This window comes from Lacerta agilis, chromosome 1, assembly GCF_009819535.1.
Source record: "Lacerta agilis isolate rLacAgi1 chromosome 1, rLacAgi1.pri, whole genome shotgun sequence".
NCBI lineage: Eukaryota > Metazoa > Chordata > Lepidosauria > Squamata > Lacertidae > Lacerta > Lacerta agilis.
The window spans coordinates 80315559-80332478 of NC_046312.1; the positions used below are offsets into that span (position 1 = coordinate 80315559).

The following is a 16920-nucleotide window of genomic DNA, read 5'->3' on the forward strand; positions in this document are numbered from 1 at the left end:
ACACAAAAGCATGACACAAAATAAATGCACAAACTCCAGCAGCAAATTTTAGGAGGGTTTATTAATAATAAATTTAAAGAGAACAAAGGGTAAAGGCAAAGAAGGTGCTTAAAGAAAATAGCTTAAACTTTAATGCAAGAAACAAGCTTATTCTCTGGAATCATATACTCACACAATACAAGGGTCACCTCAATAGTAAACACACGCAGCAACATTGATGGTGAGGAATGAGGGACCACACCATAGTTATGTCCTTCTATGTTGATGGGGTTCAGGGCTTTGTGACTTTGAGTGATAGGGGCTTCAGGGAGGCACAACCTATGAGATGGAGTTGCAGGTAAGCAAGAAAGTAGGGTTATGAACCTTTTTTAGGCCTAGAAGATGACATGATCAAGGTGTCAATGGCAAAGAGATGCAGCTACCAAAATATCCACTATTGCTGGAGCAATTTAGCTTCTCTGCTTGACAGCAGGGTTTTTCACCTTGTGTGTTCAGAGGAGGAGGGACAGATGTGGTCTGTCTGCCTCTATGAAACAGAGGTTGAAGGAACAGCATGTTTTTAAAGAGACAGGTGTGGGTAGGGTAGGTTTCCATGACAACCTCCCAGTTCAAATGTCACCTCAGCCACAAACACACTGCAAAACTGGTCTTGTCTCAGACTCGTCTCCATTTTGTAGCTGAGGAACCTATGCCCCAGTTGTGGCACTCCCTCCAAAAGCAGGTTGGGCTGGTGCCTTCTCTGTTGGCCTTGAGATGGGCAGGCAAACCATTTCTTCAAGGTTGCCCCCACACCCGCCCAATTTTATCCTTACAACAACTTTTTAAAGCTGACTGGCCTGATGTCACCTAGTGCGCTTCATGGCAGAGTGAGGATTTGAACCTAGATTTTCCCAGCCCTAGTCCAGCACTCTAACCACTACACCTCAATGGCTTCCACTAGGACAATTTCTCCCACCACCACCTGCCTCTTCCCTGCACTAGTTCTAATGCAAGTATCCCTTTGTAGTCTCATCCCCATTGACTATGGTGATGGAAGCATAGTATGATGCTTGTGTGTGCCTGCATGACTAGATATCTATCTATAAAATATTCCAGTATGTTTTGGGGAATCTGCTCTTCCAGCTGCTACACTCTTCCTTCCCTTGCCACTTCTATTGAGACCTTGGAATGCAATGTGCTGCAGGGCCATTTTACATTGGCTCCCAGTAGGTTTCTGAGCACAATTCAAAGTGTTGGTGCTAACCTTTAAAGCCCTAAATGTCCTTGGTCCTGTATACCTGAAGGAGCATCTCCACCCCCATCGTTCAGCCCAGACACTGAGGTCCAGCTCTGGGGGCCTTCTGGTGGTACCCTCCCTGCGATAAGTGAGGTTACAGGGAACCAGGCAGAGGGCCTTCTCGCTAGTGGCGACCGCCCTGTGGAACACCCTCCCATCAGATTTCAAGGAAATAAACAACTATCTGACTTTTAGAAGACATCTGAAGGCAGCCCTGTTTAGGGAAGCTTTTAATGTCTGATGTTTTATTATATTTTTAATATTTTGTTGGAAGCCACCCAGAGTGGCTGGGGAAACCCAGCCAGATGGGCGGGGTATAATTAATTAATTAATTAATTAAATTTATTATTATGATACTGATTAATGAACGCAGGAGAATAGGGAAGCTGCTTCATGCTGAACAACCCCATTGGTCCATCTAAGTGAGTCTAGTGACAGCAGCTCTCTGTAGGTTTCCGGCAGGGGGCATGCTCAGCCTTACCTGGAGATTGGACATCCATCTAAATACAAAGCAAATGCTCTACCACTGAACCACTACAGCCCACATCTAACATGTGAAGTGCATATAACCCCAGAATTAATTAGATATGGGTGGGATTTAATCTATACATGAACATTTGAGAGAGGTTGTGTGCCTTTAACAGGAGGTGCTTCTGTGTTTCCCCCCAAAACAGGGGATGCAGCAATGAGGAAAGGTGCACATGAGGAGCTTCCCATCTTGTTGGATTAATAATTCCCAACACAGTCATGCAGAGATAATAAAATCTAGTTCTGTTTATTGTTACACAGGAAATTTGCTCAAGCAAAGAAAGAATTCAGCAATTTTTCAAGTGACCAATGTAGGTCCTCAAGATTGAAGAGCAGATGAGAAGGAAGATGGGAAAATGTCAGAGAAGAAACATTGAGGATCCACACTGGGAATGGCCTCCAGCTGTTAGCGGATAGGTTTCTTGACTTGAGGAAGAGCTCATGCTTCAATACCAGCAGGAAGACACAGAGCCTCTCCACAGCTCGATCAGAGACCTATAAAAGAAAGAGATTCAAAGGTCGTAACCCAGCAAGGCAATGATCATCAGTGCAGGATGCACCATCAACTCTGTGTGTACAGTGATATATGAAGCAAAGCTGAACAATGTGTGGAAGGTTCTCAAATTTCCAAATTAGATGGCACCATTAACAAGGCATCTTGAGTCAAAACAGATCCTGAATCATTCTGTGGCTTGGGAAATGCTCAGAGTTCAAGAGGGGAGGGAATGCAGAGCTGGCAGAGGGATCTTTTGTTTTGATGGACAGGTTTTGGGGAGGGATTAAAAACAGTGTTTCTTTTGTTCCCATGGATCTACTCATTCGTCAATGCAAGTTAATGGAGAAATCTCCATTATGCCCTAAAAAATTGGGGAGGGGAGTGCACCTCACATCAATGACCCCTGGGGCAATAAGATCCTTATTGGGGTGACATTTTCCTTGCTCCAATATTTCGTGTAAATTCATGTTCTTCCTCCCATCATTCCTTTTGTACCTATCCCCAAATACTAAAGCCTGTCCCAGCTGCAGAACCACTGCAGCTATCATTCAGAAATTTGGCAGGTTATTTACCTCCTTAAAAGCTATGGCCACGCTTGCAATTTCCATCTAATTCTGGTAGAATCTGAAATTTTTAATATACTTTTCCTTTGTTCCCTCCCCTTTAAAAATCAAAATGTAAAGATGGCCGAAAACACCTGGATTTTTCCTGCCTACAATTTGGTGGGCTTAATCGACTCTGGAGGGGCCCCTATGCCTGAAAACTTTATCCATTTCTACAAAAAGGGGAACAAATTATGGGTCCCAAATAATTAATAAATTGGAATGACACAGAGTGGCTCCGAAACAGAACAGGCAGCTTCCCAAACCTACGGATACCAGCTGAATCTTGTGACTGATGCACACCCCTACTGTTTACATATATCCTGCCAAATTGTTCCAACTAAGTGGGTAGGGGCTTTCATTATACACTTTGGATGTCACCAGGGTCTCTGGATACATGAACAACGGTTCCCTGTGGCCAAGGAAGTTGTACCCTTCAGATTTCCGTAAGTAAAATGGGTCTCTTACCTGTTTTCTTCTTACAGGCTGTGTAGATTCCCAGAGCAGTGCCATAGGCAAAGCTCTTAACCACCAGGAGCAGGAAAATGATCTGCCCTGTATGAAGGCTGCTCTGCAACTCCAAGACAGTTGAGGCTGACGTGAGAGAAAATAGAGTCAGAGGCCCACTCACCTTCACCAAGATGGACATTTCAGACTGGCATTTTTAGAGCACACCCTCCCTAATAATAATAATAATAATAATAATAATAATAATAATAATAATTTATTTATACCCCACCCATCTGGCTGGGTTTCCCCAGCCTCTCTGGGCAGCTCCCAATAGAATATTGAAAACATGATAAAACATCAAACATTAAAAGCTTCCCTAAACAGGGCTGTTTTCAGATGTCTTCTAAAAGTCTGATAGTTGTTTATTTCCTTGACATCTGATGGGAGGGCGTTCCACAGGGCAGGCACCACTGCTGAGAAGCCCCCCTGCCTGGTTCCCTGTAACTTCCCTTCTTGCAGGGAGGAAACCGCCAGAAGGCCCTCAGCACTGGACCTCAGTGTCCGGGCAGAACGATGGGGGTGGAGACGCTCCTTCAGGTATACTGGGCCAAGGCTGTTTAGGGCTTTAAAGGTCAGCACCAACACTTTGCATTCTGCTCGGAAACCTACTGGCAGACAATGTAGGTCTTTCAGGACTGTATGATATGGTCTCGGCGGACACTGCCAGTCACCAGTCTGGCTGCCGCATTCTGCATTAGTTGTAGTTTCCGGGTCACCTTCAAAGGTAGCAACATGTAGAGCGCATTGCAGTAGTCCAAGTGGGAGATAATTAGAGCCTGCACCACTCTGGCTGCAGTTTCCACCCTAGCAATCAAAAATGAAGTCTAGAACCTTAAGGGTACGTCATTTGTTTTTGTAAACTGTCATGAAGGCTCTGTTGATTTACATGGTATATATTTTAGATAAATAAATAGGAAATAGTAGGGCTGCCTGGCCCTGCCATTAGACAGAGTGGAACAGCTGCCTCAGACTGCTAATTTTTGATGTCGTGAAAGGGCAGCAAACTGTTCATTTTTTAATTGATTATTGTTATGTTTGTACTTCAGGGAGAGTTGTTTGTAGGATTTTCTGCCTCAGTTTCCAGAACTAACCTTGGGCACTATGCCTCTTGTGGGAAGGTACTGTATTCTTTCTTCAACACCTAGCACACAGTAAAATTAGCAACCATTTAAGACATGAGTAGGCAAACTAAGGCCTGGGGGCTGGATCCGGCCCAATTGCCTTCTCAATCCGGCCCACGGATGGTCTGAAAACCAGCGTGTTTTTACATGAGTAGAATGTGTGCTTTTATTTAAAATGCATCTCTGGGTTATTTGTGGGGGCATAGGAATTTGTTCATGTCCCCCCCCCAAAAAAATATAGTCCGGCCCCCCACAAGGTCTGAGGGACAGTGGACCGGCCCCCTGCTGAAAAAGTTTGCTGACCCCTGATTTAGGAGCACTTCAAATTATATTTGGGAGAGGCAGAAATGCTGAACCCTTAGAGAAATCAGCCTCCAGTTGTGATAAAACTTTATCTCTCAATCCCTCCCCCTCTTTGTTTGCTTGATTATCCATCAGGGTGACCATACACAAATCCAAATTGAGGCAACATCATAAAATAAAATAAAAATTAATCAGAAAACTAAAACAGCAAAGAAAAACACCCCTGTTTTGACCATCTGCTCCTGAAGAAATGTTTGCTGCTTTTCCTTTAATCAGACCTGTATTCTCAACCTTTGACCACCAAGAGGAAGAGGGCACCTTCTGACTACTTCCCCCATCAATCACGTAGGATCTCCAAGCTGGTACATGATGTAATTGCCTCCACCCTAGTCCTTGCTTACCTGACTGCTGGCTCGGCTCCCTCTCCATCGACTCTTCAGCCTCGGCTATGTTCCCTTGTCTCACGTGGCATGAGTACACATGCCTCTCCTGCCACGCTGCAGCTGTCATCGTCAGGCGACTGGAAACCCCAAAGTTGCATGGTGCGCTGTCCAGTGTGCGGACGGGGTCGGTGGCGACAGAGAAGAGAGTCACCTCTTGCCCATCACGCTTCCAGCTCACATCAATGGGCCACGCATAGGGAAAGCCCTGGGCCACACACACGAGTGTGACGTAGTCCTTGTGGCACACGGGACCCAGAAGATGGACAGTCGGCTGTGAGCTTTGACAAGTTTCATCTGCAAAGGGAGAAGATGTTTTCTTTGTTCCATGAGGGCATATAATAAGCAGAAGGCCCAAGCTGATCAGCCCTGTGATCAGGAGTGTGGGTGGCTGGGGAATGAGTGTGTCTTAAAAGTCTCTATAACAAACCCACAGATAAGCACTTACTCCACATGACTTGATGCTGATTAATTGTACCGTTTTAATCAACTTGGGAAACAAACAAAAAAAGGTGGTTTATAAAGGAGATTTAAAAGGTGCAATGGCAATCTTAATTCAAGTGCATTATGATAGGCTTCAATCCTATGCATGGAGGTCTATGAAGTACATGAGAAACAGGATTTTTGAAGCTAAGGTTAGTTAACCCAGATATGTGATTTTCTAAAGGTGGCACCTCTCTGTTCAGTTGTGATACTACCTGTTTCTTTCTGCTGTGCCTGTCTGCCTTTTAACACACATATACACTGTCTTACTCTAATTTAAAGACAATCAGACTTCTTAGCTTGGGTATGCACCATGCATTGGAAGCACACACACCCTAAAGATCCTGGAAACTGTAGTTTACCCCTCAAGGAAGTCTAATTCCCAGGACCCTTAAATTACAGCTCCCAGGATTGTTTGGGGTGGTTTTTTTGGGGTGCTTTAAGTGTATGGTATGTACATAGCCTACGTCAGGGGGTTGCTTCCCAAGCATGTGCATATAATACACAATTATTGTTACTGCATAATCACTTTCTATGAGAAAATGGTACTTATTGCAGCTGTGCAGCAGCAACAAAACCTAATGTTGGTGGTGCTATACAGGTAAGTTTAAAATGTGAAACTGCACAATGCACATGGTCTGAGTAGTTCTATTTTAACCAGAGTATTTTTTTTTCCTTTGGGTTTCTCAAAGAAGTGTGTGTTGTGTGCATCACAACTGCAGCACATGGCTGTGGGGAGCCCATAAGACCAAATTAAGTCTAAAATAATAAAGCATTACTGGTTTGAAACAATTTGCTCATCTGACTCTCAATGTCCCAGCTTTCAGGATCCGGAGCAAACCTCACCATACTAGCAGAAACCTACAGGTATACCTTCCACCTGGCTTCTCTTCCTCGTTCCAGCTAACGGATCTCTTTCTGAAGATTAGATTCTAGTCCTCGTGGATGCCAAGAAAGAGCTTCTTTGTTCTAGAGCGCCGGCTTTCATTGGCTCCCATAATGTAGTAAATTTTGGCTTTGTTGGTGGACTGCAATCTTCGCTCCCACCCCACGCTCGCCCCGCGAGTGGTGGTAGTGATCAGGGAACTTTCTTGTATCCGGGCAATTTCTCTCTCTACTAGATGCACTATTTATGCCCCGAGCATTTGGACGCTGACCTGGCTAAACACTCCTTGATGGGCTGTGGTAAAAAATGACGCGCTGTTTGGGGATGGTTACGATCTCCACACCCAGCCCCGAGCTCCAAATATTTATTTAGAGTCGTTGCAAGGCAGAAAATGCAAGCATCCATTCCTCCACTCCAGCCATTTGGAGCGAATTGGAAACTCTTTTCGATATTTTAACCCCCACCCCCCACGTGTCTTTATTTATTTAGTTATTTAAAGGAGAGCTGGGACTTGAGACAGTGGCTGAATCTGGGCTCCCTCGCTGGCGATCTATGGTGGGTTTTTTTGGGGGCAGGATTGAGAAAGGAGGCAGGGGCAGAGTGACTAGGGCGGGGGGGGGGTAGATTTTGTGCCTTGGGTGGGACTGCCATGACTCCCCGCCGCCCCATCTAAATCAACTTCCCACCCCAATTGCTGCCCATTTGGATCCTCTGCCGCCGCCCCACCCGTCGAAGTGACCGAACCGGCCTTGTTCTAATGGGACATAATGAAAACGGGGTGGCCGGTGAGGGTGGAGGTGAGAGCCCCCTCCCCGCTTCCCCCCCACCCCGAAGGTGGACGCGAGCGCCTTCCGACTGACCTTTGACTATGAGCTGCGTCCCGGTATCCGCGAAGTAAGCTTGCTCACACAGCACTGCCGCCTCACGGGCCCCCCTTGCAAAATCTTCCCGGCTGCTCCCGGCTCTCCGGAACGGCTCCTCCCTCGCCCTCCTGCCCTCCTTGGTCTCCGACGGCGAAGCGACCTTTGGGGCGGTGCTTCAAGCCAAAGGCGGCCAGGGAGCAGCCGGACGAGGGCTGCCCAAGCCCCTCGGGACCGTCCGGTGCCGTGGAGGGCCGGGAACGCATCTCGCTTGAGAGGGAGAACCTCTAGACTTCTCCGGAGCACCTCAATCTGTCACGATGGCCCCACAGCGGGTTTTTTCTCTGGGGGCAGCCGCTTGGACTTGCTGCCCATTCCCTGACCCCTCCATCGCCTCCTCCAGGCGCCCGTCGAGTATTGGGCGCGGCGTGTATCATCGTGGCGCTGTTGACACAGCGGGACGCGATCGCACAAAAACTCTCTCCCAGCTCTCCTGGTAGCGCCTACCAATCCCAGCGGCAGCCTGCTCCCTCCCGTCCGGTCCCTCGATAACCAGAGGCACTTGAGGCGGCTCACTCTAGTGTCCTGCTGCACTAGACCAGGCGGTGATCCCCACTTGCGCCCCCGCCACCTCCTTCTCGTTTCTCCAGTCGTCTGCCTTCCAGACAGTTGGGAACGCTCCGCATTGAACAGCCGCCCCTCGCCTCGGCGTTCCTGATCCCAGATTGGTACCGATCTGGAGGCAGCTCCCTTCCATTTCTGCTAGGAGGTCAGTCAAGTCCCGCTCCGTCCAGCCGAGTAGCCAGCCGCCCTTCTTTCCGCAGCCCTGAAGGCTCCGTGCAGCAACTGCTGCTCCTTCGCTTTTCGTGGCTGCAGAACATCGCTCTCTTTGCAGGGAGGGGAAAGGGAGTTTCTTCTCAACTTAGTTCTCCAGCAAGAATCTGCTCCCTGCTCAAACCTTTCTGCCTCCCATTCGAAAGATCGTTCTATTGAGTGTCCACATTTGCACTCAAGGTTGCGTCTTAGGACCTCTTTATTCCTGGGAGTGAGCCCCCCTACTGAACACAACTTACTTCTGAGTAAATGTGTGCAGAAATGCATATATTCGAGAAGCGCCAAGTAGAGTTGCCAGCCTTACTTTTACTGATCTTACTCTTGTGTCTTTAGCCGCTGCAGCTGACTTGACACTCAAAAGCATTAAGAGGACGGCGCTTTCCTCAGTCCCAGCCTCTGTTTGCATCCTACTGGCTCCGATTTCAATAGGACACGCTCGGCAGCTTAATTCCATGTGGAGTTAAGTACATCTGAACTCCCTGGTTACACCCTTTTGGAACCAAACAAAGGATTTGCGTAGTGAAACAGCTGGCAAAGAAAGAGTGAAGTGTCTCTAACCTGCTTTTAACAAGCAATACAACACAAGCTCAGATTATTCCGGGGAAGAAAGGGTTAATTATCTGCTCTCTCTCTCTCTCTCTCTCTCTCTCTCTCTCTCTCTCTCTCTGTGTGTGTGTGTGTGTGTGTTTTTCCTGCCTTTTCTCGTTTTTTTGTTTTTGTTTTGCTTTTGGAAGACCCTTCAAGGACCCAAGTTTTCATTTTTCTTAGGGCAGAAGGTTTTTGTAAAGGCGCTCCCTGAGATTGCATCACAGTGCCCCCCTGTATAGCACGGTGGTAGAATGCTTTGCAGAAACTCCAGAACCTGGTCATGTTCCCTCTGAAAGTAGTTCCCTTAGATTCAGTGGACCTCACTCCTATAAGTAAGTGCAGAGGTATCCCAGGACTCCTGTACCTCAAACAGGTTCACAGGGATTTATCAGCTGCCTCTTTAAAAGGCAGTGTGTCCCAGCGAGAGAACTGGCAAAACTTAGTGCAGCCTTTCTTAATCTGGTGCCTTCCAGATATTTTGGATTACAATTCCCATTAGTCCTTGTCAGCCTTAATAAATTTCCAACCATAGATATTTGGGCTGGGCAGCATGAATGAGACTGAAGAGCTGCAAAGAGAGTCCTGCCAATTCACGGGATCCTCTAGTTAACGGAGCTGTAATTTATGTGAGCTGCCCTGAGATCTACAAATGAAGGATGGTATGCAAATTTAATAATAAATAATTTCCTTGACACCCCCCCTTTAACATTTTGCTGTTAAAGTTCCATTTGTGAACTGCTGAGAGTTTTCTTCTGAAATGTGAAGTGGTGGCAAACACACCAGAGATAAAACATCGGGATGCAATTCCAATACAGATGTAAACTGGGAAATATCTCTACATTTAAAAGGCTTGCTGGAAAAGGAAGTTCATTAGAAGATGCCAAAAAGACAACAGAGGTGGTGGCACCTGCCTGATATGAAACAGGTGAGAATCAAACCACAAGAAAAGTCTGATCCCTGTGGAATGGACCTCCTGCTAACATGGGATCTGCAAGAGGCCTTTACTTTCTGAGCCCAGGGATCAAAAGGATAGATAAGGGCTGAGAAAATTAGCAGCATTTTAAAGAACAATGTGTATGAGGCAGGAGAGGGTTTGTTAGGGTGGCAGAACCATCAGGATTGTTCCTTGTAACACTCAGCCATACAGAGCTGGCCAGTGGGCGATGAGTATGCAAGATGCCTCACTAATAATATGCAGTGGGATGTAATGCCACTAATGTACAGAGAGGACATGTTTCTCAGCAGCACATGGAGGAGAGACATATTATTGTTTGGTTTTAGGACAGCTCCTGGTGCTGCTACAATCACTGTGTCCTTGGAAGCACACAGATATTGCCCTGAGTCAGTAAGCTGGAGGTCTTTTAGGTACAAATATACTTTTGTGCCAACCCGTTTGCCACTCAGACGACTATTCAGATCGTTTTTTGGCATTTCCTCCAATTTGTCCGCAGTAGAGTATACAGTCCCGAGGTGCTCTAGAGTAATCTCTCCTGGGCGTTGGCGGTACCAGTAGTAATGATAGTAATTTTGATGGACATCGCAGCTCAGCTCCAGGGTCTCGCCCTGCCATTTGTTGGCCTGTGGTGGGTGCTGGGTCACTTCCACTCCAGAGATGCTGGTTACTAGGCCTAGGAGGAGAGAAATGATGTCCTGTCAGTAAGAGATGATCACCAGGTACTGAGGACAACCTGAAACAAGGGGAGACACTGGAGCAAAAGAAGAACAAAAAAATAAATAAATAAAAAACTAAAAAAATAAAAAAAATAAACAGAGATCAAACCCATATTACCCCCCCTTCTGCTTCCCCCCAAACTTCCGCTGTTTTATTTTGTCAGGTATTTCCGCGGTTTACCCTTCTTTATTGTGTATGTCTACTGTCATCTATTTACACTCTAATAACTTAAAATACATTCTGTAAGTATAAACAATTCTTATCCATGCATGCCCAACTTACAGATTATTATCTCATACTGTTTGTACTTTTTATACTTTGATGATATTATATAATCTACTTCAAATTCCAATAAAGAATTATTTTCTGAACTATGACTGTTACATTTTTTTTATATTGTATACAACTTATTTAAGTATTTCCTAAATTTGTCCCATTCTTTTCCAAAGTTCTCACCTCCTTGTTGCCGAATTTTGGATGTTAGATTTGCTATCCCCATATATTCAACCATCTTTTGACACCACTCTTCTAAAGTAGGGATCCTTTGCTGTCTCCAGAATTGGGCCAGCAGGATCCTAGCTCCTGTCGTCGCATAAAGGAATAACCTTACATCGTTTTTTTCAATATCTTCCCCAACCATTCCTAGTAGAAAGGCTTCAGGTACCTTTTTGAAATTATATTTGAAGATTTTTTTTAATTCATTGTAGACTTGGTCCCAATATTTTTTAACTTTCTCACAGTGCCACCACATGTGTATAAAGCTTCCTTCTTTAACTCCACATTTCCAGCACTTTTTGTCGCCTGATTTATACATTTTGAACAGTTTCATTGGTGTGAGGTACCACCTGTAGATCATTTTATATATATTTTCCTTTAATTGGACACATGCTGTAAATTTTATTGTCACATTCCACAGTTTATGTCATTTAATATAATCAATGTTGTACCCGAAGTCCATGGCCCACTTAATCATCGAGCTCTTAATTTCCTCGTCCTTGGTTGTCCATTCTAGTAGAAAATCATAAATTTTTGATAAGTTTTTAGTGTTGTTACTTATGACTGTTTTCTCTAATATTGATTTAGTTTGTTCAAACCCTTTCTCTTTTTTATCCTTTGTATATAAACTATGGATTTGGCGATACTCCAGCCATCCTTGCGTTCTCTCTCTAATCTCTTCATAGGATTTCATGACCAATTCGTTATTTTTTTCCACTAGAATGTCTCTATAGGAAAGCCATCGTTCTGCTGAGTTTGATTTTTTGACAGAGAGCGCTTCTTGTGGGGATAACCATCCTGGTGTTCTTTTTTCAAGCCAATCTTTATATTTAGTCCAAACCAGATAAAGTGGTTTCCTTATTACATGATCTAGGAAGGCTCTGTGCACCTTGACCTTTCCATACCATAAGTATGCGTGCCAGCCATATCTGTTCATATAACCCTCAAGATCCAACAATTCTGGATTGTCAATTTTAAACCACTCTCTTAGCCATACCAGACAGGCCGACTCATAGTATATCTTGAGGTCCGGTACACTAAAGCCTCCTCTTTCTTTTTTATCCGTTAGGATCTTAAATTTAATTCTAGGCTTCTTTTTTTGCCAAATAAATCTGGATATTGCCCTCTGCCATTCTTTAAATTGGCTTTGTCCCATCACAATTGGAATGGTCTGGAAGAGGAAGAGCATCTTGGGCAACACCAGCATAAAATATATTTGAGATATTTTAATTGAACAGAATACATCTTAACAGCTATGTGACAAACTATAGAATCGGTATAAGGGAGAAGCTTAAGAATAATCTTTTCTTCTTTTCATTTACCTGGAGATACTGGTATAGATCTATGTGAGATATAGATATTATACAGTGCTGTATTACTATTTCTGTTATTTTTTCTTTCCTGTTTGCTGAAAATTCAATAAAAAATTTAAAAAAAATAAAAGAAACAAGGGGAGACAATAAGGGCACTAACTGGCCCTGTCTTGGAAGTGGCATCTGAAGATTAGCTGTGCCCTTGCCATTTACTTATGCCAGGTACTTACCACCCTGCAGGGCCCAGAGGGAGAAGAGCAGGTGTTGGAAGAGCCCACAGCAGGACTGAGGCAGACCTGCCGCCATCTCAGCCTTGAAGCAACTGCCAGTGGGAGGAAAGCGGATGCTGTTGGTTTCCTCTCTCTTTCTCTCTGCCCCCCCCGTCATGTGAAGAGGATTTAAAGGGAGACCTTTTCTCTTTATTTAGCTTCTGTCTTCCATTCAAAGGGAGCTCGTCACAAATAATGAGCAAGGTGTCATCTATTAAACCACTGATTCACACCAATTCATTAATGGCAAAACTGTTTTGATATATTTAAATAACTATGATATATGCCCCCCCCCAACTTCTGCATGTGACTGGCAAGAAGGGAAGGAAGCTTTGCCCTTCATTGAAACTCCCAGACCAGGAAAAGGCAGCTTGCTCATCCAGCTGTTAAAGGAGCATTATGGTTCCTCTGGGCTTCAGAGAGGGAGAAGCCATGGACGGTGGCCCATTTGAGTGAATGGGGCATAGTGCCCCACCAACCTCTGTCTGCCTTTAGCCTGCCCTCACTTGCCTGCTTCTTTACAGACAGTCCAGGTAGCATTACTGGCTGTACACCCCCCCCCCCCAGTGTTGCACTTGAGAGCAGAGAGAAAGAATCATAGAATTGTAGAGTTGGAAGGGACCCCGAGAGCCATCTAGTCCAACTCCCTGCAATGCAACAATGCCAGTACACGGCCCCCCTCTCTTGCAGCAAGAAGAAAATGAGCAGAAACATCAACAAGGATCTGTGTGAGGAGATGAATTGTTGGGGAGGCAGAAGTATCAGGATTGCACCTTGTGATTCAGACATGTGCGGGGTGGATCTCTGAATCCGGGGTTTTGGACTGCTTGTGTTAGCTGTGCTTGTGTCGGGGAGAGAGAGAGAGAGAGGAGAGAGAGACTGACAAACCCACAGACAGTGACTATGTGAACAAAGCTCCTTGTGGGCCCTGAATATACACGAAGCCTGTTTGCAGTGGGAAATGTGCCACTAATTTATAGAGAGGACATGTTTCTCAGCAGCACACGAAGAAGTCTACTATTGTTTGGTAGTCAGTTTTGTGACAGCTCCTGGTGCTGCTACAGTCACTGTGTCCTTTGAAGCACAGAGATACAGCCCTGTGTCGTTAATCTGGAGGCCTTTTAGGTACAAAGTTGTTTCATTGTCTTTCCGTTTGCCACTCAGCCGACTATCGAGGCTACTTTTTGTGTCCTCCAAATCGCTACTATAGGTGCTGAAAGTCCCAAGGTATTGTAGGTTTGGCTCTCCAGGTTTCTGGCGGTACCAATAGAAAAACCAGTTTACTTGGTTGACGCCGCAGCTCAGCTCCAGGGTCTCGCCCTGCTGTTTGCTGACCACTGGTGGGTGCTGGGTCACTTTCACTCTAGGGTTGCTGGTAACTAGGCCTAAGAGGAGAGAGATTATATTCCATCAATGAATAACAGTTGATCACCAGGGACTGTGGACACCCTGAACAAAAGGGAGACACTCAGTGAACTAGCCCTGTTCTGGAAGTGGTTTTTAAATAATAGGTCAATGTGTTCAAATGTGCCCTTGCCCTCACATCGCCAGATACTTACCACTCTGCAGGGCCCAGAGGGAGAAGAGCAGGTGTTGGAAGAGCCCACAGCGGGACTGAGGCAGCCCTGCCGCCATCTCAGCCTTGAAGCAACTGCCAGTGGGAGGAAAACGGATGCCAGTGGTTTCCTTCTCTCTCTCTCTCTCTCTCTCTCTCTCTGTCTCTCTCTCTCTCTCTCTCTCTCGCCCCCTCCCTCTCCTAAAGGACGACACCAATGGCATATTTGATTTGTGTGTGTGTGTGTATCTTGGCACAGATCATGAGCAAAAGTAATCTGTACTCTCAGCAATTCACACCAGTGCATCAATTTTGATACTATTTCGATATATTTAAGAAACTGCCCAATGTCCAGATTATAAATATACTGTAGTTCAGTGTTAACGAACTCCAGAAAACTCTTCATTAGGAAACACCTGAAGTATGAAACTGGATCTGAATTCAGTTATGTTTTTCATGAATTTTAAAATCAACTCAGTCTTGATTGGGGGAATGTGAGCCAAGTGAAAGTGTGGTTAACAACAACAACAACAACAACAACAACAACAACAACAACAACAACAATTTATACCCCGCCAATCTGGCTGAGTTTCCCCAGCCTCTCTTGTCAGCTTCCAACAAAATATTTAAAATACAATAAAATATCAGACATTAAAAACTTCCCTAAACAGGGCTGCCTTCAGATATCTTCTAAAAGTTGTATAGTTAACTTATCTTTTTGGCACGGTGGGTCACATAACTCCATACCTTCGGATGAAAATAGGGACGTCCTACCATATCCTCCAACATTTCTCCAATGAAAATAGGAAAAGCAGGACATTCCAGGATCAAATCAGAAACTGGGAAGGAGCATTATGACTCCTGTGGGCTTCAGACAGAGGGAGAGAAGCAGTGGAAGGTGGTCCATTAGGGTAAATGAGGCACAGTGACTCACCAACTTCAATCTGCCCTTAGCCAGCCCTCACTTGCCTTCCTTCCTACTTACAACCAATCCGAGGTGTGTGTGTGTGTGTGTGTGTGTGGCTATCAGCTTCCCCCTCCTTTGTCTCAGCCTGTGTACACCCTCCCGTTTCCTCTGCATCCAATGCACTCCCAACACTGGTCTTATAAGCAGTGTACACACAAGGATAGTCACTTTCCATATTTTTCCTGTGTCCGTCCTGTTGTTTCCTATGAAATACTGTGTTTGGTGCATTCCCCCCCTCCCCTGCAACCAGCTTTGATCTGAGCTGAGAAAAAGAATGACCTGGCTGCATATTAAGTTGGTAATGTGTACACATCCTCAGTGTTTCCTTTGTAGAACGCAGCAGGGAAGAGGACGGGGGACAAAACTAGACACATTTCCACCTGTCATTGCCTCTGTCTCCACCTCCTGTTGCCCTCTCCGCCTTATGCCTTGACAGACCCAGCGGGCACCAGCCACCACTGGAGACAAGCAAGGACTAGATAAGTCTGTCTGTAGCAAGAAAATGAAATATCAGTAAGGATCTGTGTGACGTGTGGGGTTATTGGGGTGGCAGATGCAGCACAATTGTGCCTCGTGACTCTCAGGCACATGAAGAAATTGGGGTTGTGGGTCTCCCCATGAAGGCCTTTGAACTGCTCCTGTTGGCTCTCTAGGTGTGAGAAACAGGCAGAGACAATTTGTACAGAGCTGGCCAGTGGGCCCTGAGGACACAACATGCCTTAATGGCATGCCCCTCATACACAGAGAGGATGTGTTTCTCAGCAGCACGTTGAGAGATGTATTGTTGTTTGGTAGGCAGTTTTGTGACAGCTCCTGGTGCTGCCACAGTCACTGTGTCCTTTGAAGCACAGAGATACAGCCCTGTGTCATTAAGCTCGAGGCCTCTGAGAGTCAATTTTGCTGTTCTGCCGCCTCGTTTGCCACTCAGACGACTATCTATTTCGCCACCTGATTTCTCCTCCAATGTGTCCCCCTCGCTAATCACAAATGGTTTGAGAATCCCAAGTTGCTTTAGGTTCGTGTGTCCAGGGCGTTGGTGGTACCAGTAGAATTGATAGTTGTCTTCATCAACGTTGCAGCTCAGCTCCACAATCTCGCCCTGCGGTTTGTTGGCCAGTGGTGGGTGCTGGGTCACTTTCACTCCAGAGATGCTGGTTCGGAGGCCTAGGAGGAGAGAAATGATGTCCTGTCAATTAATAAGAGATCACCAGGGACTGTGGAAACCTTGAATCAAAGGGGAGACAGTCCTGGAAGTGGCATCTGAAGATTAGCTGAGGGTCCAAACGTGCCCTTGACATTTACTTATGCCAGGTACTTACCACTCTGCAGGGCCCAGAGGGAGAAGAGCAGGTGTTGGAAGAGCCCACAGCGGGACTGAGGCAGCCCTGCCGCCATCTCAGCCTTGAAGCAACTGCCAGTGGGAGGAAAACGGATGCTGCTGGTTTCCTCTCTCTTTCTCTCTCCTACCCTCTGTGTGTGTGTGTATAAAATAAGGGGGCCAATGACAAGTCATTTTTAGGTTTAGTTTCTTGTTTTCATTTCAGTGCTCTCTTGATACAAATAATGAATTTACAACTCATTACAGTTCAATTAGCGTTGTTCTAAAATAGTAACATTATTCTTTAACACATGTGGTGAAGGTGTTCCTCCCTATGTGAGGGTCTGCATTCTCACAGGAATGCAATTTGAAGATGTTGTAGAGGATCTTTTATATGTTGGGAC

At 45.6% G+C, this 16920-nt stretch overlaps 1 protein-coding gene and 1 gene segment (V, D, J or C); both read right to left on the reverse strand.

Annotated features, from left to right (window-relative positions):
• Positions 1 to 2028: 2028 nt before the first annotated feature.
• Positions 2029 to 12727, reverse strand: LOC117042408. The gene is made up of 6 exons (XM_033141989.1): positions 12638 to 12727; positions 10317 to 10555; positions 7506 to 7668; positions 5238 to 5645; positions 3371 to 3496; positions 2029 to 2299 (listed from the first exon to the last, which is right to left on the reverse strand). The coding sequence occupies exons 1-6, from the start codon at positions 12711 to 12713 to the stop codon at positions 2292 to 2294; spliced, it is 1020 nt and encodes a 339-aa protein (XP_032997880.1). The 5' UTR covers positions 12714 to 12727; the 3' UTR covers positions 2029 to 2291.
• Positions 12728 to 13605: 878 nt separating this feature from the next.
• On the reverse strand, positions 13606 to 14382 carry LOC117061004. The segment is given in 2 exon segments: positions 13606 to 14061; positions 14236 to 14382. Coding segments are annotated over 2 exon segments (444 nt in total).
• Positions 14383 to 16920: the final 2538 nt, after the last annotated feature.